Source organism: Carcharhinus amblyrhynchos, chromosome 22 (assembly GCF_965287045.1).
Source record: "Carcharhinus amblyrhynchos chromosome 22, sCarAmb.v2.hapA, whole genome shotgun sequence".
NCBI classification, from domain to species: Eukaryota; Metazoa; Chordata; class Chondrichthyes; order Carcharhiniformes; family Carcharhinidae; genus Carcharhinus; species Carcharhinus amblyrhynchos.
In genome coordinates this window covers 12,456,906-12,484,211 of record NC_137345.1, presented here as the reverse complement: position 1 = coordinate 12,484,211, position 27,306 = coordinate 12,456,906, and the positions used below count along the sequence as shown (strand labels likewise).

At 44.5% G+C, this 27,306-nt stretch overlaps 1 protein-coding gene across 1 annotated transcript; it reads left to right on the top strand.

Moving 5' to 3' along the window:
- Positions 1-1,129: 1,129 nt before the first annotated feature.
- On the top strand, positions 1,130-26,068 carry LOC145356906 (cathepsin E-A-like). The gene is made up of 9 exons (XM_080209898.1): positions 1,130-1,185; positions 4,304-4,466; positions 6,741-6,858; positions 8,985-9,103; positions 11,240-11,439; positions 15,303-15,425; positions 18,981-19,125; positions 23,786-23,884; positions 25,904-26,068. Exons 1-9 carry the CDS (start codon positions 1,130-1,132, stop codon positions 26,066-26,068), a joined length of 1,188 nt encoding a protein of 395 aa, XP_080066024.1.
- The last annotated feature ends 1,238 nt before the right edge of the window (positions 26,069-27,306 follow it).

The following is a 27,306-nucleotide window of genomic DNA, read 5'->3' as shown; positions in this document are numbered from 1 at the left end:
GGTACGAACTGACACACTGCAGATTCAAGATCATGTGTATTCCTGTGGCCTATGGATGTGAGATCCAAAAAACCTGTGCATCAGTGGACTTTCTAAGGCTCACAGGGAATGCAAGACAACCAGGGTCTTGAGCCCAACTATCAATCCCATTAAGATAAAAAACAAAATACTGTGGATTCTGAAACAAAATTTCCATTTAGTTTGTTCCATTTCATCTCACTCATCCATTTTATCATCCTTCTTTTTCACTTCTATTTTTCCGCTTCTCCATTCCAGCTCTTTCTTTCCCCTTTTTCGCCTCCCCTCTCACCCCTTTCAGTGCAACTGCCACAGTCCTTTAACAATCTGTGCCTCTGTTCTGCCATTCCCGCATTCTGATCACTTAATGGACACTCTTAGCACCTTCTCAGCCTTCTGTAACCCTCATTTACATTCCCTCTGTCCAATTACACACCCCTTCCTCATCCCACCCCAGTAGTATAAATCTCTGCTGATTCTCTTTGCTCTTACGTCTGATGAAGGGTCATCCAGACCCGGAAACATTGGCTCTATTCTCTCCCCATAGGTGTTATCAGACCTGATGAGATTTTCCAACATTTTCTGTTTCTGTATCAATCCTATTATTTAATTGGTTGAATAAATGGTGAATATTTATTTAGTCGCCTGTACCCTCACATTGACAAACAGAGACTGAGTCATTCAATATTATGTGAGATATAACGCTGATCATTTGAGCTGGGAACCGAACTACTTTGCTTAAATCTTTCACCAGTTTTACCACAGGCCACTGATAATTTTACTGGGTGGGACTATTGCACCTTCATATCACAGTGATTCATGCTAAAGTAATACATTTTCCAATTGTATTGGACTTTAACAAAGGAGCAACACTGTTGGAAAATTTACCTAAGCTTTCTCAGTTGCCTATTTAAACAGAGCTGGGCTGATAATTCATACAAAGCAAAAATATATTTGATTTCCTAATGACTTTGCACTTGGGGTTGGTCTTTGTATCGACTTCTGGACTATAGGACTCCGGAACCTGAAACGAAGGAGTGTTTCACTAGAAGGGTTCTGAGTGCTCAAACCTGTCGATATTCAACTTGCTGGCCCTAATCTGAAAGGCAGTATGAAGTGGATAATTCTTGCTCTTTGCTGTTTCCATCTTTCGGAATGCCTCAAGAGGTAACTTAGTTGGTTTGATTAGCAAGTTTGCGGATCATACTAAGATTGGTGGAGTTGCGGGTAGTAATGAAGATTGTCAGAGAATACAGCAGGATAAAGATAGATTGGAAAATTGGGCGGAGAAATGGCAGATGGAATTTAATCCGGACAAATGCGAGGTAATGCATTTTGGTAGATCCAATTCAAGTGGGAGCTACAAAATAAATGGCAGAACAATCAGGAGCGTAGACACACAGAAAAATCTGGGAGTACAGGTCCACAGATCCTTAAAAGTGGCAGTATAGGTGCAAAAGATGATGAAGAAAGTATATGGCATACTTGCCTCCATCTGGCGAATTATCGATTATAAAAGTTGGCAAATTATGTTATAGTTGTATAACGTTGTTTCGGCCACATTTGGAATACTGTGTCCAATTTTGAACACCACACTACCAGAAGGACGGGGAGACTTTGGAGAGAGAGTGCAGAAAAGATACAGGATGTTGCCTGGTATGGAGGGTATTAGCTATGAGGAGAGATTAAATAAACTGGGATTGTTCTCCCTGGAAAGACGGAGGCTGAGGGGTGACCTGAAAGAAGTTTATAAAATTATGGCAGGTGTCGATGGGATGAACAGTTGGAAGCTTTTCCCAGGGCAGAGATGACAATTACAAGGGGACACAAGTTCAAGATAAGGAGGGAAAGGTTCAGTAGGGATGTACGGGGGAAGTTTTTTACACAGAGGTAGTGGGGACCTGGAACAAACGGGGAATAGAGGGATATAAGCGATTGGTTAAGATAGTAAACCTGATCGGCACAGGCTTGGAGGGCCGAAGGGCCTGTTCCTGTGCTGCACTGTTCTGTTTTCTTTGTAACAAAGCAGAACATTTTCTAAAGAAGTTATCCTGTTGCTTTAAATCAATGCAGACCTGTCAGTTATTAGTCATTTTATAATTTCAGCTTTGCTTTTAGTGGTGTGTGTTTCTGTGTGTATGTGTGTGTGTGTGTGTGCACGAGTGTGTGTGTAGGGATGTGTAGGGGTGTGTGTGTGCAGGGATGTATGTGTATGGGTGTGGGTATGTGTCTGTGTGTGTATGTGTATGTAAGTGTATAGGGGTGTGTGTAGGAGTGTGTGTGTGTGTGTGTGTGTGTGTGTAAGGGTGTGAAGGGATGTGTGTATAGGGGTGTGTGTGCAGATCTGTGTACGGGTGTATGTGTGTGCGTAAGGGTGTGTGTGTATGTGGTGATGTGTGTGTGTATGTGTGTAGGGGTGTGTGTGTGTGTGTGTATGTATGTAGGGATGTGTGTCCGAGTGTGTGTGTGTGTGTGTGTGTGTGCATGTGTGTAGTGAGGTGTGTGCATATGTGTGTAGGGGTGTGTGTCCGTGTGTGTGTGTGTGTGTGTGTGTGTGTGCATGTGTGTAGTGAGGTGTGTGCATATGTGTGTAGGGGTGTGTGTCCGTGTGTGTCCGTGTGTGCGCGCGTGTGTGTGTGTGTGTGTGTGTGTGTGTGTGTGTATATGTGTGTGTTTTTAACCCTCCACCAGGTCACCTGCATAACGCTCCTCACCAGAGAGTCAAGAAGCTGGGGTCATAATCTGAGGAGGATGGGGTGTCCATTTAGGGCTGAGATGAGGAGAAACTTCTACACTCAGAGGCTTGTGAACCCTTGGAATTCTCTACTCCAGGGAACGTGGATGTTCGATTATTGGGTGTATATGCAAATGCAATCACACGATATGAGGGAAGAGTGGGAAAGTGGCGTTGTGGTAGGAAATTAGTGATGACCATTCAGTAAGGTTTGAGGCACTGTTCCTTTCTTTTATGCTATTTTCATTAACATCAATGATTTTTCCATTGGGATGAGGAAGCTCAACGAGCTAACTGTGTTATAATCAGTTTTCTTATCCTTTTAGTTTCTTAATCTGATATGCCAAAGCACAGTACTGCCCTAATTTCTCAACTAAATCACACTCTGAGAAGCTTAGAGGTTGGTCGTTGTAAGAATCTCACACCTTTACAATGAAGGGGTGGGACGATGGCGCAGTGGTTAGCAATGCTGCCTCACAGCGTCAGGGACCCTGGTTCAATTCTGGCCTCGGGTCACTGCCTCCGTAGAATTTGTGCATTCTCCTCAAGTCTGCATGGGGTTATTCCGGGTGCTCTGGTTACCTCCCACAGCACAAAGATGTGTCGGTTGGGTGTTTGGCCATGCTAAATTAACCCTCAGTGTCAAGAGAAATGCAGATTAGGTGGATTGGCCTTGCTAAATTTCCCCTGAATGTCTAAAACTGTGCAGATTAGGTAGATTGGCCATGCTAAATTGCCCATTTGCATCCAAAGATGTGAAAATGAGGTAGATTGGCCATGCAAAATAGTCCCTTAGCATCCAAGATGTGCAGATTAGGTAGATTGGCCATGCTAAATTGCCCCTTAGTATCCAAAGATGTGTAAATTAGGTGGAATAGCCATGGTAAATGCCTGGTGATATGGGGAAAGGGTGGGCCTGGGTGGGATGCCCCTGGGTGAGAGTCAGCACAGACATGATGATCCCAATGGCCTCTCTCTGCGCTGTACAGAAGGTGATTTTCTGCAGCTGAGGTTGGGATCTATTGTTGGGTAATATTGCGAGTTGTGAAAGCCAGGCAGTGAAATCCCTTCTTCATGCTTGTTGGCCTAAAAGACACTTCAGAAATAAAAGAATTTAAGACACACGCTTTGCGCACATACAAAATTTTGATCCTTTGCGGGCTAATGTTAAGCAAGGAAATCATGAACTAATGATCAACCAGAAATTCAGGACTAGGGGGCGCAGCCTCAAGATAAGAGGGGGGGCGGTTTAGAACGGAGTTGAGGAGGAACTTCTTCACTCAAAGGGTGGTGAATCTCTGGAATTCTCTGCCCGTTGAAGTGGTGGAGGCTGCCACGCTAAATATATTTAAGACAAGAGTAGATAGGTTTTTGGTAGGCAAGGGGATTAAGGGTTATGGGGAGAAAGCGGGAAAGTGGAACTGATCCACTTCAGATCAGCCATGATCTTATTGAATGGCGGGGCAGGCTCGAAGGGCTAGATGGCCTACTCCTGCTCTTATTTCTTATGTTCTTGTGGCTTCATCTGATTTTCCGAATATTCTTTGGCAGAATTCCACTGAAGAAGCACAAGTCTATCAAGCAAGCAATGAAAGAAAAAGGGATACTTTCTTATTTCTGGGAGCATCATAAGATGGATCTGGTCCAGCTGGGACAAGCTCAGGAATGCTCTGCCGTGCAAAAATCAACAGAGCCGCTTCTCAATTACATGGATGTAAGTCTGTCCGGACAAGTATTTCACTGATGGCCATCACACTCCTAGTCATCTGAAAGTTGAGTTCCAGAGATTGGGATTTGGAACTAAGTAACATGAAATCTCCATTAGTACTGACAGAATGGCATCAATACATCTGGGCAACTAAACCAGAGGGGGGCAGCGATCATCAGAGGGAAGTTGATAAGTTCAAAAGAACTTGTACGTTCTCTCCATGATCCCAGCTGGAAGTGAAGTAATAAATTGTGGCTAATATTGTTCCTCAACCTGAGTGAGGAATTACAGACTGGCCTGTTGACTTTCCATTGTGTTCAATGAGACCTGACATGTGTCAGGTCTAAAGGGCTGTTATAAGACCATAAGACCATAAGAAATAGGAACAGGAGTAGGCCATTCAGCCCCTCGAGCCTGCTCCACCCTTCAATAGGATCCTGGCTGATCCAACATTCCTCGCATCCACTTTCCCAGCAACCCTTGATCCCCTTACTGCCCAAAAATCTCAGTCTTAAATATACTCAAGGGCTCTGCCCCCACAGCTGTCTGTATCAAGGAGCTCCAAATTCTCACAACTCTCTGAGAGAAGAAATTCCTCCTCAGCTCAGTCTTAAAGTGGCACCCCTTTATTCTGAGATGATGCCCATTGGTCCTAGACCCTCCAGTGAAGGAAAACATCCTCTCATCATTTATCTCAAAAATCCTATAGGCAGGATTTTATGGCCTCATGTATCCCGAACCTGGAAAATCCCGCGTGTGGTCAACGGACCTTTCCATGGTCAGGAAAGCCAGGACGGTAAAATTCCGGTACAGTTTCAGTGAGATCATCTCTCAGTCTTACAAATTCCAATGAGTGGAGTCCCAACCCATTTAACCTTTCTTCATAAGACAATCTCTCCACACTGGGGATCATCCGAATGAAACTTTTTTGAACGGCCTTCGATGAAATGGTGTAGCTCCTTAAATAAGAGGACTAAGACTGCTCACACTACTCCAGATGTGGTCTCATCAGTACCTTATAGAGTTGCAGCAAGATGTCCCTACCCCAATACTGCAGCTTATTCATGAGGATGATGGTACATGCAGCATTCAGACTTACTGTACCATCTCCATCAGTAACATAACAGTTACTGCACATGAGTCCTGAGGCACAACAAGGCAAAATAGTTATTAAATAAATACATGTTAAAGAAATACCATCGGAGATTCTTTGTAAAGCTACCAAGATACTTGTGATACTTGTGCCATAATTACCAATACCTGATCTGGGATATTGGTTCAGGATTATGCCCTGAGAAGCTGAAAGTTATTCCCAGTTGCTAAATGGGAGCAAGACATTTAACATTTATTGCTAGCCATAGCAAATTGTTCACATAACTTGCCCTGAGTTCATTGACTCTGTCTGTGGTGCGTTCTTAGGAAAGGGTCTTTGTGTAGTTTGTGGCTAAAGGATTTGTGGTTGTTGACAATCTATCCCTAACTCATTTTGAAATATTCTTCAATTCAGGTTTAAAAATTACCTGGAGTTCTTAGCTGGTATTTTCGATGAAACTGATATAAAGTCCAGGATGTAGCTTTTATTGATTTATTTGCCTTTCAGGACATATCCCAGTTAACACTTCTTCATTTCACTTTGAGATCTAGGAAGTGCTTTAGGCCACTGTGCTAATATCCTATGCTTTGTGATAGAGACCACTCACAATAATTGAAAATGGACAAACACAGGAATAAACCACTGAAAGAAATCTAGGGATGCATTTTTGCTTTGGGAGTGGGGAACAGGAAGCGAGTGTATCCTGAACCCACCCCCAACGTCAGACCTGCTGACATATTCCAGCATTTTCTGCTTTTGATTTTCCCTCTTAGTTGTTCAAAGATTAGAAATTGGATTTCTTGAGGGTCAGTGCTGGCCAGTCAATAGGTGTTTCGTTGGGTGAAGTTTGAAAGTTTCTTTACTAATGTCACACTGCAATGAAGCTACTGAGAAAATCCCCCTGTTGCCACAGTCCGGCACCTATTCGGGCACACAGAGGGAGAATTGAGCATGGCCAATGCGCCTAACCAGCATGTCTTTCGGACTGCGGGATAGAACTGGAGCACCCGGAGGAAACCCATGCAGACATGGGGAGAATGTGCAAACTCCACACAGTGGCCCAAGCTGGGAATCAGACCCAGCTCCCTGGCGCTGTGAAGCAGCCGTACTAACCACTGTGATAGACATAGTCTTTGCTGCAATCTGGTGCTATCTACATTCATATTATTATTCCTGTTTCTTTGCAGACTCAGTATGCAGGGGAGATTTCGATCGGCACACCTCCTCAGAATTTTACCGTTGTATTTGATACTGGTTCATCCAATTTATGGGTGCCTTCAGTTTATTGCCACAGCAGAGCTTGCAGTAAGTATAACCAGATCAGTCGGAGACTGGGGCCCAGACTTTCACTCCTGGGTTGGGTGCGCAGAGACAGGAGAATTCCTGTAAAAATAGAGATCCATAGGTTGTAGCTTTGTTCTGAGTGGGGGCCATGGCAGGATTAAAAGTCAGACCCACTGCAATTGGAACGAGTGTGGAGGCTGCTGCTTATGGAAACACCTGGGTACAAGGTGTTTCTGTGCTCCAACACCATATTCAATTAAGTATTAAAAACAGAATAAAACACAAAACAGCCCTCCAGCCTTCAATCTCCTCACCAACCCCCCCCCATGTACTTCCCATGCTCAATGCATGCCAACAAATGTCACCTTATGTCTCCCACCCACCCTCACGGCCCCTCATCCCCTCTATGCCAGCCCATGCCTCTGTATCCACCCTCCATGGCTCCTCATATCCCCTACAGTTTATATATCCCAATGCCCTGTATAGCTTCTGTGCCAACTTAGTGCCAACTCATGCCAATCCTGACATTACCCACCACCCCACCCATACCAATTTACCTAGTATTCTTTGACAGTTCCTCCACAGTTTTGACAGTTTGTTGACAAATTGACAGTTTTCGACAGCGGGGCAGTAGCTTGATAGTTTGACAGTTTGTTGACAGTTTTGACAGTTTTTTGACAGCTCTCACAGTTCCAATTCATACGATGTGAGTCAAATAGGTAGCAATCACTCAGATAAAGGGAAAATACTGTGAGATGCAAGCCCTGACAAAGGGTCATCCAGACTCAAAACATCAGCTCTATTTTCCCTCCATGGATGCTGTCAAATCTGCTAAGTGTTTCCAGGATTTTCTGTTTTTGTTGAGGTAGCGAGGGGGATAGAATATAAAAGCAGGGAGGTCTTGCTGCAACTGTACAAAGCACTGGTGAGGCTGCAGCTGGAATACTGTGTGCAGTTTTGGTCGCCGCACTTACGCAAGGCTATTTTGGCCTTGGAGGGAGTGCAGAGGAGGTTTATTCGGCTGATGCCGGAGTTGAGGGGGTTGAGCTATGAGGAGAGGCTGAATAAACTAGGCTTGTACTTGTTAGAGTTTAGAAGAATGAGGGGAGATCTCATTGAGACATATAAGATGATGAATGGGATGGATAGGATAGAGATGGAGAGACTCTTCCCGCTCAGAAAGGATAGCAGGACTAGAGGGTACAGCCTCAAGATAAGGGGGGGGGGTGCAGTTTAGAACGGAGTTGAGGAGGAACTTCTTCACTCAAAGGGTGGTGAATCTCTGGAATTCTCTGCCCATTGAAGTGGTGGAGGCTACCTCGCTAAATATATTTAAGTCACGGGTAAATAGGTTTTTGGTAGACAAAGGAATTAAGGGTTATGGGGAGAAAGCGGGAAAGTGAAACTGAGCCACTTCAGATCAGCCATGATCTTATTGAATGGCGGGGCAGGCTTGAAGGGCTAGATGGCCTACTCCTGCTCCTACTTCTTATGTTCTTATGTAACAATCACTGCCAGGTCCCTATCCCGGAGATCTAGAATCTCCTCAAAAACATTCGGTCTGCCATTTTAGGCTCCATACTGACCCTTTCCAATCAGCATCTGTCTTTCCAAAAAGTACTGCACTGATTCATTTTATAAAAGAATACTGATGTTATAGCAATGAGAATTCATCGCGCCATTTCATATCAGCTGATGTGTAACCTTGCCCTTCTATAAAGAGGGTGAAGAAACTTATTTATGGAAGGTTCTTTCCTCGGGTCGAAAAGTCAAATACTGGGGAACATAGGTTTAAAGTGCGTGGGCAGAAGTTTAGAGGAGATGTGCGAGGCAAGTTTTTTACACAGAGGGTGGTGAACGTCTAGAACCTGCTGCCTGGAGAGGTGGTGAGAGTAGGTATGATAGCGACATTTCAGGGGCATTTAGACGAATACATGAATAGGATGAAAATGGAAGGATACGGACTCTGTAAGTGCATACTGTTTTAGTTTAGGCAGGCATCATGATTGGCACAGGGCCAAAGGCCCTGTCCCCGTGCTGTACTGCTCTTAGTTCTTTGTTCTTTCTAATAAATCAGGTGAGTTGAAATGATCAAATCTTTACCTAAAATTGTGTCTCTCAGTGTGAAAGTTTTTCCTCTTTCACAGGGGACCATGACAAGTTCACCCCAGATAAATCATCTACTTATACCAGGGATGGACGCCCATTCTCAATACATTATGGCACCGGTAGTCTGACAGGGATAATTGGAATAGACAATGTAAAGGTAAGTTTTAGTGTTCACCTGCACGAGAATCTGGAGTCTCATGAGGGACGCAATTCTTGCACCATATTGGTTGACAGACATTACTTTTCACAGGACAAGTTGATCCAAATATGGCTAGAATCAGGTTGAAGGGTAAATTGATTTTGGGACCTTAGTTCGTTGACGTGGAAGGCTATTGGCCTGAAATGTTAACTCGATGGCAGGGATTTCCTGGCCCGGCGCATGGCAGGGATCATTGCGGGCAGGATGGAAAATTTGATGGACTGGCCATCACTGCAGGGCAGAAAAACCCCTACCCCCTAACACCACACATTTACCTTACACATTTACATTGCCAAAGGACTGGAAAACTCCTGTGGTCTTACAAAGTTTTAACATCCCAATAGTTGTTTCTCACTTCTGTACAGAATATGGGGAGGAATTTTCCATTCTCATGATGTATGGAAGCACGTTCTAGCCTCGCCATAATGGGTTTTCCTGTGGCAGGTGCAGCATTCCATTTAAGTCAGTTGACTTTGGCAGGACTGGAGGATCCTGCCAGTGAGAGGGGCATTAAAATTTAACCTTAAACCTGGTGATGGATGGGAATGTGTGGGGGATGTGTCGTCTGCTTTTCAGCTCAATAACTATGCATCAGTAAGGTGCTCTGCAAATTCCATGGTGGATCAGGGAGCAAGTCACCCACCTTGCTATTACCTCATGGGATGAAAGTCCTGGCACCATATTTAAAGGGACAACATTCACTAAATACCAGTCAGGAGGTCGGCATTACTCCTCCAGAGTCCTTGCGGCCACAGCTCATACAGGAGAACTTTTCGCAGATGTGAGAAAGCACGTCCCAGGACATATGAGGACGTCTCTAAATTTGCCTTGCACCCATCCCTAGATAACAGCACTGCTGGCCAATGCTCACCATTGCAGTGGTCCATCTTTGCCAGCCTTGACCATCTAGAGGCCCAGCTGTCTCTGTCAACACCATCAACTCCACCCTCTAAGGCACCACCTTTCCAGACACTTTTCCTCTCCTGCCCCTATAAGGCTGCTCCTCCTGCCTTGCTTTTGTTCCACATTTCTACCCTACACTGCCCCCCTCCCCTCCCCCCACTCCTAGCCTCCATCTGCCTCTTTTGCCCAGCCTTGGCACACCATTTGCTAAAGGCACTCAAATTTAGGTTCCCAAGGAGAAGGGAACATAATCTACAGACCTCAAAGTCATGGAAGGGGGTGAATCTGGACAGGGGCATGCCAATGATTCACAGAGAAAAAGCTGAGCTTTCTAAATTCTTGCTGGGTGGGGGGGAGTTAATTTGGAGGGAAGGTTCAATTCCAGTTTGGTCCTTTAATAAGCATGGATGAAATGCTAAGGAATGCCAATGGGGTTCCCAACATCGTTCATTGGGAAGTTCAACCCTTAACCCACCTTGAAATTGGGGGAACAAGATCCCAATCATCAGGAAAGAGACTTTCTGCCTCCCACCAAATGAATTCCCTCCACCCTTCATGATACCCGCTCCTAACGCAGTACTGAGGGAGTGCTGCATTGCAGGAGGTGCTGTGTCTCAGTAGAGCTGTGAAACCAAGCCTCTCAGGTAAAAAAAACCCATGGCATGAGACTGATGAAAAGCGGGGGAGTTATTTTAGGGTTATGACAAATATTTGTTTACATCACTGAAAGTCATTTTCTTTTCATCTTTTTATGGGACATGGGTGTCGCTGTCCAGGCCTGCATTTATTGCCCATCCCTACTGGCCCTTGACTTCATAGACTTCTGCAGTCCATGTGTTGCAGGACCATTCGCAGTGTTGTTAGGAAGGGAGTTCCAGGCTTTTGAACCAACTTATTGACTGAAATTCTCTGATATCGCGAGACCTGCTATTGTAATCAGTGAAAGCAAAGAATTAGATGTCCAGCCAAATCTCTATTCACTGCGGCGGGCCTGGAAAATCCCAGCTGCGGGCAGGGTCAGAGAGTTCCAATCATTATGGGAACTTGCTGGGTGCAAATTGGTTAATGTGTTTCCTCTATAACTGTGGCGGCTACACTTTAAAATTGCTTCATTGGCTATCAAGTGCTTTGGGATGCCGTGAGGTCGGAAATGACCCCTAAATAAATGTCAGTCTTTCTTTCTCTACTCAGGTTGAAGGTATCTCAGTTGTGAACCAGAGATTTGGTGAGAGTGTGACAGAGCCTGGCACTGCATTTCTGTACTCCCCATTTGATGGGATTCTTGGACTGGCCTATCCCTCTATTGCAGTAGCCGACGTCACGCCTGTGTTTGACAACATGATGGCGCAAGGCCTGGTGGACCTACCCCTCTTCTCAGTCTATCTCAGCAGGTGGGGCTTTATCTTCTCGCCCTTATAGGAAGTAGATTAAATATTTGGACTGAATATCTTGTAGATAAAGGTTCTCTTTCCTTTGATACGAAATGTACTGCACAACATTATAGATTAGAATATTTGGAATTTTACGTATGTGTTCCAATTCAATAGAACATGGTTAAACAGCAGTTAGTCTGATCCAGAATAAAAGTCTTTAATCCTTCCATTAGTACCAGTCCAAATGTTTTGCCCAGTGCTTTTTCATTGGAAATGGAAAGCACTTTGGGACTTGCTGAGGCCACGAAAGGCACTGAGTAAGTCTTTCTTTCCCAACTGACCCTCACACATACGCACAACTGCGCAATGAAGGTCCAGTTCAACTGTGCGCAGTTTGCAACTTAGCCTTAAGCAGTTCAGGAAACCCTTGTGTTTATTTCCTGGGCTGTGTTGCATGAGAAGCTGTTTGGAAATTGACTTCAATGTAACAGGTTTAGGGAGCAAAGGGAAAGCTCAATCAAACCTGTTCCTGGGCACTTTGATAGAATCCCTACGGTGCAAAAGAGGCCATTTGGCCCATCAAGTCTGCACCGACTCTCCGACAGAGTATTTTACCCAAGCCCTAACCTCACCCTATCCATGTAAGCTGACACATTTCCCATGGCTAATTCATCTAATTTAGACATCTTAGGACACTAATTTAGCACGGCCAAGTCATCTAAGCTACACATCTTTGGACTGTGGGAGAAAACCTAAGATTCTGGAGAAAACTCATGCAGACATGTGTAAAATAAGTAGTGTTGTTTGAAACTGTTAGTGTACAGATATAAAGATGGCCCAGTGGTATTATTGCTTGGCTATTAATCCAGAGACTCAGCTAATGTTCTGGGGTCCGGGTTCGAATCCCACCACGGCAGGTGGTGGAATTTGAACTCAGTAAAAGATATCTGGACTTAAAAATCTACTGATGACCATGAAACCATTGGTGATTGCTTTAAAAACTGATCTAGTTTATTAATGTCCTTTAGAGAAGGAGATCTGCCCCCCTTTCCTGGTCTGGCCTACATGTGACTCTTGAGCCACAGCAATGTGGTTGACTCTCATCTGGCCTCCAAGGGTAACTAGGGATGGGAAATAAATGCTGGCCAGCCAGTGACACCCATGTCCCATGAATGAATTAAATAAAATAATGAATAAGGTATTCAAGAAGGATAAGCTCTATGCAAAGAATTAGCATGACAACAACCAGAACCTAACATCACACTGAAACAATTTATTGGTGTGGGATTGCTGTCTGAAATAGTGTTGAGTTAATTCTGGCTGGAGTGCTTGGGTTTGTCAACTTTGGCTCACTTGGTGGAACCCTTTCCTCTAAGTCCCACGCTCCTGAGTTCAAGTCCCAATCAACGTGTGTACACCAATGCAGGATCACAGGCATACAGGATGAGATTTAAACTGAGGCTCCATCTGTCTATTTGGATAAGTGTAGAAGAACAGAGCTGTTTGGGGTGGCACGGCGGCACAGTGATTAGCAATGCGACCTCACAGCACCAGGGACCTGGGTTCGATTCCCGGCTTGGGTCACTGCCTGTGTGGAGTTTGCACATTCTCCCCGTGTCTGGGTAGGTTTCCTCCGGGCGCTCTGGTTTCCTCCCACAATCCAAAAAATGTGCAGGTTAGGGATTGGTTATGCTAAGTTGCTCCTTAATGTTGGGGTGGGGGTGCAGTGTCAGGGAGATTATCAGGGCAAATATGAGGGGTTATGGGGATAGGGTTTGAATGGGATTGTTGTTGGTGCAGACTTGATGGGCCGAATGGCCTCCTTCTGCACTGTAGGTATTCTATGTGCTTGAAGAAATCTGGTGTGTGTGAAAACTGTGATATAATTACGAGTCTTTCTGATATGGTCAATAACGACAATGATTAAAAAGAGCCAGCCACATACAGGATCTCTTTAATACACTATAAATGATTTGTCTGCTTTCACGGCTTAATTTCATTTCCTGTTTCCATTTTTCTCTCAAACCTTTTGTGTTTTAATGGGGACAGCAAGATGGCACAGTGATTAGCACTGCTGCCTCAGAGGTAAGTAGCTGATTTCCCTCATATCACTGTGATTACACAGTATCGTTCCCATAACTTGCTCAGTAACTAATACCACAATATGGGCTTAAGCAAATTACCCAAATGCACAAAGTTGCAAAAGCTCACATTCAAATTATTAAATTTATCTGTTAATTTGCCTTTTCGTGCCTCACAATGTCATGTTTTATGTGCCTGCCCAATCTTTGACTAGCCTTTGTTGACCTTGCAATCAAAGAAAATTACAGCACATGAACAGGCCCTTCAGCCCTCCAAGCCTGCACCAACTAAAATCATTGAGAACTTCATTAAAGTCTGTGAGAATTTGGGTTGCAAAGTTTGCCAGTGTTCATCCTGTGGACACTAGGAATTGAAGGGCAGAAGGGCCTGGCCCCTCCAGCCTATGAGGATTACTGGAGTTCCTTTGGATTTCTTTATGTAAAAGACTTTGGAAGGACGAGAGATTGAATTCTTCAGTCAACAAGTCTCCTTCCTTGTACTGCCAGTTCCCAGTGCACCATCCCCTCCGCTACCACTTCCCAAAATCCCTTCCTAAGTCTTGCTAGAATGCAGAATCTCATTTCTCAGGCCTCTTGAACTCTCCACCCACCAGTCCTTGCCATCCCTGAGCTTCTGCCAGTCCCAGCAGAGTGCTGACACATCTTTGGACTAGGATCGCTCCAGTGCAGAAGGAGGCCATTCAGCCCATATAGCCTGTACTGACTCTTCGACAGAGCATCTTACACAGTCCCAATTCCTTCCTATCCCCATAATCCCATGCATTTATCTCGTTAATCCTCTTAACCTACATACCTTGGCACACTAAGGGGCAATTTAGCATGGCCAAAAGGAGCAGTATATCATTACAGTGGTTAACACTGCTGTCTCACAGCACCAGGGACCCAGGTTCAATCCCTAGCTTGGGTCACTGTCTGTGTGAAGCTTGCACATTCACCCCGTGTCTGCAAGGGTTTCCTCCGGGTGCTCTGGTTTCCTCACACAATCCAAAGATGTGTGGGTTTGTTGACTTTGCCATGCTAAATTGCCCCATAATATCAGGGGGACTGGCTAGGGTAAATGCATGGCGTTATGGGTATAGGACCTGGGTAGGATTGTGGTCGGTGTAGACTCGATGGGTCGAATGGCCTCCTTCTGCACTACTGGATTTGATGATTCTATGAATCCACCTAACATGCACATCTTTGGACTGTAAGAGGAGACCAGAGCACTCAGGAGAAATGCACGTAAACATGGGGAGAATGTGCAAACCTCACACAGTCACCCAATGCTAGAATTGAACCCAGGTCCCTTGTGCTGTGAGGCTAACAGGGGCTAGCCACTGTGCTGCGTCAACATCACAGTCCACACTGATCCTGAGTCAACTCCAATATTCCTGGACTTTAATATTCCCACCTCATTGCCCTTCCTTCAGTATCCTAAATCCCATGGTCTGCCTCAGGGTTCCTAGAACGATTGTCTCCAATAGTCCTGGGCAGTACAAATGTTTTGCCTGATGCTTTTGCAGTATAGAGGTGGGAACTGCATTGAGTGTAGAGTGAACTCACTTAACCAACAGGCCAGTTAACGGAAGAGAGATGGGAGGTAAATTCCAACAGTGAGGATAACAAACAGGTGAACAATTTCATTACTATGTTGAACAGAGAAAACCTCGAGCTGTGCTTTTATTTAAAACTAACATTGTTTAGTATTGTATTCTGTAGTGTGTTATTTTGCAAAAACAAAACCGTTTTTTACTTTTGATCAAACATCAACGTTTCCCTTTTTGCTTTGTTTCCCAGGGATCCAAATGATGGGGTCGGGAGCGAAATCATTTTTGGCGGATTCGATACTTCCCACTTCACTGGTGAACTCCACTGGATTCCTGTGACAGCTCAGGGATACTGGCAAATTCAGTTAGATAGGTAACTCCAGATAAGCTGCCCGCTTTTGTTCATAAGGTCGTTAGATCATAAGATATAGGAGCAGAATTAGGCCATTCGGCCCATTGAGTTCACTCTGCCCATTCGATCAAGGCTGATAAGTTTCTCATCCCCATTCTCTCACCTTTTCCCTGTAACTTTTGATCCCCTTACCAATCAAGAATCTATTTATCTCTGTATTAAATACACATTTATAGGTCATTAAATACACTCAATGACCAGAGCCTTCTGTGGCAATAAATTTAAGAACATGAGAACATGAGAATATAAGAAATAGGAGCAGGAGTAGGCCATCTAGCCCTTTGAGCCTGCCCCGCCATTCAATAAGATCATGGCTGATCTGAAGTGGATCAGTTCCACTTTCCCGCTTTCTCCCCATAACCCTTAACTCCTTTGTCTATCAGAAATCTATCTACCTGTGACTTAAATATATTCAACGAGGTAGCCTCCACCACTTCAACGGGCAGAGAGTTCCAGATCCACCAACCTTTGAGTGAAGAAGTTCCTCCTCAACTCCGTTCTAAACTGCCCCTCTCCCTTATTTTGAGGCTGTTCCCTCTAGTTCTGTTTTCCTTTCTAAGTGGAAAGAATCTCTCTACCTCTACCCTACCTAGCCCCTTCATTATCTTGTAAATCTCTATAAGATCCCCCCTCAACCTTCTAAACTCCTATGAGTACAGGCCCAGTCTATTTAATCTCTCCTCATAAGCTAACCCCCTCATCTCCGGTATCAGCCTGGTGAACCTTCTCATTGTTTCATAGTTTCACTACCCTTTGGCTGAAGAAATTCCTTTTCATCTTGGTTCTAAAGGGTCTTCCATTTACTCTGAGGCTGTGCCTTCAGATTCCAGTCTCCCCTACTAATGGAAACATCTTCCCCATGTCCACTCTATCCAGGCTTTGTAAGTCTCAATTGGATCCCCTGTCAAGTGATGCATCTTGGAGTGTAATATTTCATCGAGCCACTAGATGGAAGTCAAAGCATAATTCCTGCAGGTCAACCCTTGGCTGGCACTTTGATACGATTCTGAATGCAGTTTAGCGACAGTACCATCAACATGATGTAGGACAGGAAACTCTTAAGTTGTGGAGGTGGGGGTGGTGTTGGGGTGAGGGGGAAGGGGTGATGTGGGAGCGGGGAGCGTAATGGCATAGATTGATCTTTGAAATAAGCAAGAGATTCCTTGGGAGATAGGAAGGAGAGACATTATAGGGTGACCCTTCGTACTACGCTGACAGGTTAAAAAAATCAGTTCCCACCTTGTAGGGGAATTCATTATTAGAGAACTGAGCTGTTAGAAAACTGAGAAGGACTGGTGGAAAATAGAAATTCCTGGTTATAATTTGAGGTGAATAGTAGCAATGTGTTTAAGGGGAAGTTAGATAATTGCATGGGGAAGGAAGAAATGAAGGAGTATTTCAATAGGGTGAAGTAAAGTAAGGTGGGAGGATGCTCGTGAGGACAATAAACAGCACCGTAGACTAACTGGCCTGATCTTGGGCTGACATTACTACCTCCCATGTCTGTGCAGGATCTGACATTTAAACATGGGCTTCAGTAGACTGCAGAAGCCACAAAGTCTTGCACAATTCTCACTTTAATGAGGGTGATAAGGTCACGCCTGATGAATTCAAGAAATGTTCCCCAACAAGAAAACAGTATTCAGCCTATCAAACACACCATGTATAGTCATCATAGACCATCTCGGTTTTTTGGCTAAGATCAAGTGTAATATCGACATGCTGCACTTGGTTGAAGTCATTAGGTTACATTTTAGCTTCATTTGAAGCAATTTTTTAAAGCGGCATCTCGGCCTTTTGGTTAAGATGCAAATTAGGTCAAGCCTTGGAGGAGGAGCTTACCTAATCCAATCAGCTTGGATCATGTAGATCAAGCCTAAGATAGGAGGTGAGAGCCCTGTCTTGTCAGCTTGGATTGGGAATGTCCCAACTTGTTGGGACTCTGAATTGGATTTGATTTGATTGGATTGAATTGGAATAAAGATTTAAAAAAAAAACATGTATAGTCATCATAGACCAGTCTCAACCTCATCTTTTATCTAAGGATGTTTAAGAACTGCAAACATACAATTCCCTAACCCCAAATCTGAATTTCCTGAGGTTCTGAAACAGCAGAGGAAACTTGATCAAGAGTGTTAAATCCTGTCGTCCTCAGGCTCCTCCTTAATAATTACTCCACAGTCAGGCTTCGGGGGGTACAGTTCTTTGTTATGTTGCCTCATTCCACACTCCAAATGCTGATTGCCCACTCTGTGCAGATCCCAACAAGCTCACCCCACACCCACAGCTACATGATCCATTCCCTTCCAGGACCCATTACCCAACATACATAACAAAGAGGATCCTCTTTAACCGGCTACTGAAAGACTCTGATGAACAACCTCTGCCAAAGACAATCTCATTTCAGTCACTTGGAAGAGACATTGTAGAAAATAGGCAAAGATTAAATGAGAAATTGCGCGTTTATTGATTGGCTCGTTCATAATTACTGCTCAGTGGTGATTTATAGATTTTTGCTTTGTGTTGTGAGGGACTAAATCAAGGGGTAGTGAGATTGATTTGTCTTTGAGATGACAAGGCTGAGAAGTCAGTGTCGTTCGAGGCAGTTCATTCAGCGCAGGGTAACAGTCCCAATGGGAAGCTGGGCTGCTTTGATCAGGAGGTTACGGGGATCAGTTGATCTAAGGTCTAACCGATCACTATGACCAGATTCACGGTACTGACATCAGGACGGAGTCCCATTTTGTTTTCAGTGAGGGCACTTAGAGAACAAGTCAATGATGTCGCTAATTATGCAGGCATGTAAATTAGGTCGTGATGTTGTTATGACAATACAAAAAGTGTGGCCCTCCCTCTAAAATTTCCCTCCTGTACCAGTGAAAACTCACCTACTGACGAAACATTCCAAATGCTCAGAGATGGCCCAGTCCTGGGACAAGAGAGATCGAATAGAATGTGTTTATAGGCTCCAGCGTTTCGAAGGATGAAAGATGATTTTATTTGGGCATAGAAGTGAGATTGATGGGGTAGATGCTAAGAGGCTGTTTCTCCTTGCCTGGAGAGTCAAGAACCAGGATTTAAAGGGTGAGATTTTCTGGCCCTGCTCATCCCAAAACTTATGCAAAAAATATCCTGCTTGAGGTCAATGGGCCTTTGCAAGGCTGGCTCCCATACACCCATCCCTGGCCCACTACGATTCCCGTGGTGGGCTGGACAGGAAAACTGCCCCCCCCCCCCCCCACTACATAGTCTCTGGATCAGCCATTTATGATTGAAGGGGTGGTTGCTAAATTTGAATCTTTGGAATTCTCTTGCCTAGAGGACCAGTTATTAAGCATATCCAGCGCTGAGAGCAATACGTTTTTAGGCTCCAAGTGAATCAAGGGTTATGGGGATAGGGCTGGAAAGGGAATGAGGGATAAAATATCAGTTACGATCTTAGTGATTGAGGGAGTAAGGCTCCAGGGTGCGCGTGCCTTATTCCTGCTCCTGTTTCTGATATTTTGGTGTTTCCAGTGTGAAGGTTGGTGGAACTGTTGCATTCTGTGAAAATGGATGTAAAGCCATTGTCGACACTGGTACCTCTCTCCTTACTGGACCGACCAAGGACATTAATGAACTCCAGAACAGCATTGGTGCAGTTTCCAGCAGAGATGGCATGGTACGTAGAAAAAAAACCTGATTTAGTAAAAACATTCCTGCTATTCTCTTTTTGGTTCCCGCCAAACTGTTAGAATCATAGAATCGCTACTGTGCAGAAGGACGCCATTTGGTCCATCGAGCCTGCACCAACAACAATCCCACCCTGTCCCTTATCCCTGTAACGCCATGTATTTACCCTGCTAGCTCCCCCTGACACTGAGGGGCAATTTAGCGTGGTCAATCCATCTACATCACACACCTTTAGACTGTGGGAGGAAAACGGAGCACCCGATGGAACCCACGCAGACAAGGGAAGAACGCACAAACTCCACATAAAGAGTCACCCAAGGCGAGAATTGAACCCAGGTCCCTGGCGCAATGAGGCAACAGTGCCAACCATTGTGCCACCATGCTGCCTATTGGGGAAAATAACTCAATGCCTTCTTCATCATCCCTTGCTGACGGATTTGAAAAGCTGGAGATGTGAATATGCCTGATAATTAACCTCACCCATTACTGTTTCAAAATAATTTCAAACTAAAATTTCTCTCACAGAAGGCTTTTTTTTAAACACAGTGAGTTGTAATAGTCTGGAATGGACTTCCTGAAAGGGTATCTAAAGCAAAAAGGGTTCGGACAAACACATGAAGGGAAAGCAAGGGAAAAGAGCAGAGGATTAAAATTACAAACAAAAACAGAAAATGCTGAAAATTCTCAGCAGGTCTGTGGAGCATCTGTGAAGAGAGATTAGATAACAGAGAGAAAATACAGCCAATGTTTCAAGTCTGGACGACCCTTCGTCAGGGTCATCCAGACTCAAAACTTTGGTTCCATTCTCTCTCTGCAGGTGCTGTTAAACCTGCTGGGATTTTGCAGCATTTTCTGTTTTTGTTACAGATTCCGCAGTATTTTGCTTTTATCTTAAGGGAGTGGGATTAATTGGAAAACTCTACTAAAGAGCTAGCATAGACATGACAGGCCAAATGGCCTTCTTCTGTGCTGTATAATTCTATGATTCTTACGTAAATATCCGTCTTGAGATTGCACACAGTGCAGTAAGAAGCAATCCCTAAGTCAAGAAACTTATTTGTAAAGAGCTGCTGGGATTCGCGAGCAGGTCTTATCCAAAGCCATTCACGGTATGTCATTTTTGAGAGTAAAGTTTCCACTGAGCTACGAGAGTGGCATTCTTATATATTTCATTGCTAGGACAAATGCAGATGCATTATATATTCTGTTGACTGAACTGCTGTCGTTCAGTTTATCAGTTGTTATCCCCTGCTGCGTGCACTCTTGATGCCTTATCTCTTCCAATTTTTATCGTGAAAAAAATCTCCCTCTTATCTATGCTGCAATTGAAATCCCTTCTGAAAACAACCGCACCCCTGCCGTGATAACAAGCCCACGTAATTCAGCGCACAGTTTAAGCCAATCCTGCCTTTTCTCTGACAGTCACGTGAAGCCACACATCGATACACTCTGATAAAAGTCATGACAAAGTAATTTGGACTCATGTATTTTTAATTCAGTGAGCCTTCCAACGACACTGGTTAATCAGCAATGTGAGAGTGAATGTTCTGACGGGTGGATGAAGGGGCAAATGGAGAGAGCTGCAAATTTATGAATTCGGAAATCGTTGATTCCAAGTTTATGTCGCACACCGTGCAAAAATTTCCAAATTTGTTTTCCCAGTGACATTGTCTGTTCACATCATTTCATTAGATTTTTATGTTTTACACAAGCTGGGATGAGTCCATCAATATCTCACATTTCCCCTTCCCGTCTCACCCAGTTCCAAACATCGATTTAAAGGACAGGAACTATTTAAAACAATTTTCATTTGGCAAACCAATTATCCTTCAGCTATAAATTATTCCAAACTATGGGAATTGCATTTGGAGCATCCCATCGTGTGATTTTAGAATCATAGAATTCCAACAGTGCAGAAGGAGGCCACACAGCCCATTGAGTCTGCATGGACTCTCCGACAGAGCATCTTACCCAGGTCCTATTCCCATAAACACACATATTTACCCTGCCAATCCCCCAAATCTACTCCATCTTTGGCCATTAAGGGGCAATTTAGCAGGGGCAATCAACTTAACCTGCGCATCTTTGGAGTGTGGGAGGAAACCGGAGCAACTGGAGGAAACCCACAGGGAGAACACGCACGCAGACAGTCACCCAAAGCTGGAATTGAACCCAGGGCCCTGGCGTTGTGAGGCGGCAGTGTTAACCACTGTGTCACCGTGACACCCACTTTGTTCAAAGTGTTGGAAAATGGTCAAAGGCAACAGACCAGATACACCAGCGGGCACCATAATCAGATGACAAGCATCCACCATTATGCCTCAAACTTTAACACGCCAGCAGACAATAGCCAAGATTCTCTGCAGGTTCTGTGTCATCAAGAAAGGCAACAGCAAGGAGCCATGTCATCCACAGACAGAATATGTATATCCAACCTCTCTACCCGATATCATCCTGATCACGGTTTAGCAATAAGGGGTTACCCATTTAAAACAGAGAGGAGGAAACATTTTTTTTCTCCCAGAGGGTATTGGGCCTTTGGAATTCACCTTTCTTGAAAGGCAGTGGCAGAGATTCTCTGAACATTTTTAAAGTCAGGGTAACATGGAGGTGAAGTTAAAATCAGTTCAACCACAATCTTATTGAGTGACGGAGCAGGCTCGAGCATGTGGTCTACTCCTGCTCCTAGTTTGTATATTTGTACACCATTGGCAGTCAACCCACTTCCCAGATTAGCACAGGGCCCTGCTGGAGTCTTGGTTCAATAGTTACCTCGCTAATGTATCAAACAGATCACTGATATACGGGGCCAATACTTCGATCTCTTTACTTATTGAATAGTAACAGCAGAATAATACGACTGTCTGGGTTCGCCACACTACTGAACATTTAAGAGGGCATTGGAGGCAGCCACGTAACTGTCCCTGGCTCTGCCACTCACACCATCACTTGCAGCATAGAAAATAGAAGCAGAAGTTGGCCATTTGGCCCTTCGAGCCTGCTTTGACATTCATTTTGATCATGGTTGATCATCAAATTCAGTATCCTGATCCAGCTTTCCCCCCATATCCCTTTAGCCTCGAGGACTATATGTAATTTCTTCTTTAAATCACACAAGAAATTTCTCCTCACCTCAGTCCTAAAAGGTCCTAGGTCCTCAAACTATGACCCTAGCTTTTTGTTTTAAATTCATTCATGGAGCATGGGCATTGCTGGCTGGCCAGCATTTATTGCCCATCTCTAGTTGACCATGAGCAGTTGAGAGTCAACCACATTGCTGTGGCTTTGGAGTCACATGTAAGCCAGAACAGGTGAGGATGGCAGATTTCCTCCTCTAAAGGACATCAGTGAACCAGTTGGGGTTTTTCAACAATCAACAATGGTTTCATGGTCATCAGTAAATTCTTAATTCCAGATACTTTTTATTGAATTCAAATTCCACCAGCTGCCGTGGTGGGATTCAAACCTGGGCCCTCAGAACATTAGCTGAGTTTCTGTATGAATAGTCCAACGATAATACCACAAGGCCATCATCTTCTCCTGGCATCCCCCACTATTCTTTCTGAATCTACTCTTTCTAATCTTGTTAGAATTTTGTAAGTTTCTATGAGATCCCCTCTCATTCTTCTAAACTCCAGTGAATATAATCCTAGTCAGTTTAGTCTCTCCTTATATGACAGACCTGCCATCCCAGGAATCAGCCTGGTAAACCTTCACTGTAGTCCCTCTATAGCAAGGACATCCTTTCTCAGATAAGGACACCAAAACTGCACTCCTCACCAACGCACTACACTCAAATTTTCTTTCTATCAAAGCTAACATACCATTTGCCTTCTTTACTGCCTGTTGTCCCTGCGCGCTTACTTTCAGTGACTGATACATGAAGACACCAAATTCTCACTGAGTGTCCCACTCTCACAATTTACACCCATTCAAGTTATAATCTGCCTTCCTATTATTGGTCCCCTTTACCTGTGCACTTGCATCACTGAGTTTTTTAAATTAATTTGCTTGAGATGGGCATTGCTGGCTGGTCAGCATTTATTGCCCATCCCTAGTTGCCCAAGTGCAGTTGAGGCAGCAATGCCAGCCACTGTGCCATCATGCCACCCGCTTTGTTCAATGTAATGGAAAATGGCCAAAGGCAGTAGACCTGAGACACCCGAGGGCTCTATAAACAGATGACCTGCATCCATTGGACGTTCAACTCTGTGGGCCCTGGAGTCACATGTAGGCCAAACCAGGTAAGAATGGCAGATTTCCTTACCAGAGGTTAGGAACCAGAGGTTTTTCCAACAATGGTTTCATGGTAGAATCTTAATTCCAGATATTTTTATTGAATTCAAATTCCACCTTGGCAGGGTTCAAACCCAGATTCCCAGAACATTAGCTGAGTTTCTGGATTAATAGTCTAGCGATATTACCACAAGGCCACCACCTACTCCTTCTGAAATGAACCACCTGCATTCTCCGTACAGTGAGCAGTATGGTGGTGCTCTCAGGTAGATCAGAGGGAGTACTGTGTAAAACACCTTGCTTGCCGATGATACTGAAATGAGGCAAGGTGTCTCAGAATGGTTTGTAGGCACATCCTGCTGCCCAAATTATGAGTTTCTCATTCAGTAACTGGTTTTTGCTTTTGTTCACAGTATTCCATAGATTGTGGTTATCTCTCCAGCATGCCTGACGTGACATTCACAATAGGGGGAGTCGATTATGTTCTACCTCCTCGGGCCTACACACTTCAGGTATTTAGATAATTACTTTATAAAAAGAAGGAACAATTTGACACAACGGAAAAGTAAAATTCTACTGCTTTATGATCCGCTGGACTGAATGCCAACAGCACTGGATGTTGGACGCAATTTAATTGAAGTAAAATTAAAAAGTTTATTTATTAGTTACAAATAAGGTTTACATTAACACTGCAATGAAGTTACCGTGAAATTCCCCTAGTTGTCACACACCGGGTCAATGCATCTAACCAGCACATCTTTCAGACTGTGGGAGGAAACTGGAGCACCCGGAGGAAACCTATGCAGACACGGGGAGAACATGCAGACTCCACACAGACAGTGACCCAAGCTGGGAATCGAACCCAGGTCCGTGGCCCTGTGAGGCAGCAGTGCTAACCACTGTGCCAATGCATATCAGGAATTCCAGTGTCCAGACCAACATGCCCACCTTGCAGTAATTGTAAGATAATGGATATAAATTCCTGCAGCTAAAAATCAAGTGCAACCACCTCTGCATGTATTCTTTGTATGTGACATATTCCCCACATTATCAGCATTACTTTCAATTATTTACTTCACAGATTCAAAAATCAGCAATAAAAGACCAGAACAGCAAATGTCGTGCCACATTAAATGCATCATTAAAAGTATTAACGCCTGTCAGTTGGAAAAGACTGACCATGATAGCCATGCCTTATTTGTTATGGTGTCAGCTGTAACTAGGTGGTAGCTTCCTCGCTGCTGAGCCAGGAGTTTTAGTTCTCTTTATGACTAAACTTTCAGAGTTCCTATAACCAACTGATACGACGATGACATGATGTGTTCTAGCTTGCCAGAGCAAAGCAAGTGTTATGTGCGAGGCAATTAACAAAGTGCCTCAGCACTTCAACATTCCATGCAATTAGTACATGTCAGATATGTAACAATGTTGAGCCAATGCTGCTGTATGCTGATGATCTGTTCCCGTGTCCTTACCGTTCTTCCTCTCCCCTCTCTCTCTCCCCTCACCTTCTTGCTTCCTCTGTCCCTGTCCATCCCTCCATCCATCTTCCCTGTCCCTCTTCCCGTCCCCATCTCTGTTCCAATCCCTCCCCCCATCCACCTCCCCAGCTCTGTTCCTCTCCTCCACTCTTCTTCTTCCCTCTCTCCTTCCCCCTCTCCCTGCCTATCCCCCCATCCCTCTTCTTTCTTCTTCTCCCCTCTCCCTCTCCCTTGTCCCATTCCCCTCTCCCTCTCCCCTGTCCTCTTCCCCTCTCCCTCTCCCCTGTCTTCTTCCCCTCTCCCTCTCCCCTGTCTTCTTCCCCTCTCCCTCTCCCCCATCCCCTTCCTCTCTCCCTCTCTCCTGTTCCCTTCCCCTCTCCCTCTCCCTCTCCCCTGTCCCCTTCCCCTCTCCCTCTCCCATGTCGTGTTCTCCTCTCCCTATCCCTGTCCCCTTCCCCCTCCCTCTTTCCTGTCCCATTCCCCTCTCCCTCTTTCCTGTCCCATTCCCCTCTCCCTCTCCCTGCCCCCTCCTCACTCTTCCTCTCTCCTGTCCCATTCGTCTCTCTCTCTCTCCCCCTGTCCCATTCCCCCATCTCTCTCTCCTGACCCATTCCCCCCTCTCTCTCTCCCTGCTGTTCAGGCCCACGGCCAAGGAAAGCTCAGGCCAGGGGTTGCCATTGAATGGCCGGGGAAGCCATTGGGTCAGGTTGGGAGTCACCAATGGAAAGCTTTAGTGTTTGGGCTTCTGCCCATTTGGGTAGGTGTAAAAAATTCCAAGGCATTATTTTGAGGAAAAGCAGAGATGTTCTCCTGGTGTCCCGTACAAAACCTTTCCCTCAACCAACATCACTAAACACAGATTCTGTTTGGGATCACACTGTGTACAAAGTGACTGCCACATTGTCTACAATGACTACACTTCAATTAAAGAATGCTTTATTCGTCATGAAATACGATGGGACTTCCTAAGAGAGTGAAAGGAGCTATATAAATTGCAAATTCTTTGCAATTGGAAGTTATGATTAACCTAGTGTCTCCCATCTACAGGAGGAGGATGAATGGGGGAGAGTTTATTGCAGCAGTGGATTCCAAGCCATGGACATCCCTCCTCCTGCTGGGCCTCTCTGGATCCTGGGAGATGTCTTCATTGGCTATTACAGTGCTGTGTTTGACAGAGGGAATAATCGAGTGGGACTGGCTAAATCCATTCCGTGATGTCTCAATGCAAAGGTTCAGATGGAAGGAACTTATTGCTCTTAGTTTGAACATTGCTAAAAAATTAAATCAGTGTTATCTGCTTCTAAAATTTACATTAAAATTTTCATGTTGCGGGGGGGGGAGTTGGTGAAAGAGGTTGTTCAAGCTTTAATACTCAGAGCTAATTTCTCTGAAACTCTGTCAATGTTTTGTCATGTTGATTTTTTGATTTGATTTGATTTGATTTATTATTGTCACATGTATTAGTCTACAGTGGAAATTATTGCTTCTTGCGCGCTACACAAACGAGATGAGAGGTCACACAACACCAGGTTATGGTCCAACAGGTTTATCTGATGAAGGACGTGCTCCGAAAGCTTGTGATTTCAAATAAACCTGTTGGACGATAACCTGGTATCGTGCAACCTCTCATCTTATCCATCCCGGTCCCAACACTGGCATTTCTGCGTCAAGGCTATACAGACAAAGCATGCCTTTCATAGAGAAGGAAAGGAGAGGGTGCAGAATGTGGTGTTGCAGCCATAGAAAGGGAGTAGAGAACGGTCAACTTAACAAGCATTGTGAGGGAGTTTCTAAGAGTTAAAGTTTTAAAAACATAGAACAAGAGTAAAAGGTAAATTTAGGGCTGCAAATAGCTCACAAGAAGTTCCACGCTGCAGCACTATCTTGGTGTCTTTCTATAAGTCTGTAACGTAGCATACAAATCTCACAACAGCTTTTGATTTCCTTCTGGGTTTTGTTTTAAAGGAAGTTAATAACAATATATTTCATTGCACAAACAATCATTATTGCTCACAATTATGCTTCCTGATGAGGCAGAGAATCTAGTAATCTCGTGACAGTACAGTTTTAAATGACATTTCCTCTTTTAAAACAGCAATAGTCTTTTGTTATTAATCATCTTGTCATATTTAGAAATTCTAAATCGTGGATCAGAAACCTCGGTACATGGAGAATCATAGAGTCCCTACAGTACAGAAGGAGGCCATTCAGCCCATTGAGTCTTTACCAACCACAATCTCACCCAATACCTATTCCCATAATCCCATGCATTTACCCTGTCAGTCCCCCTGACATGAAGGGTCAATTTATCATGGCTAATCAACCTAACCCGCAAATCTTTGGAGTGTGGGAGGAAACCAGAGCAAACCCACGCAGACACGGGGAGAACGTGCAAGCTCCACACAGGCAGTGACCCGAGGCCAGAATTGACTCTGGGTCCCTGGCACTGTGAG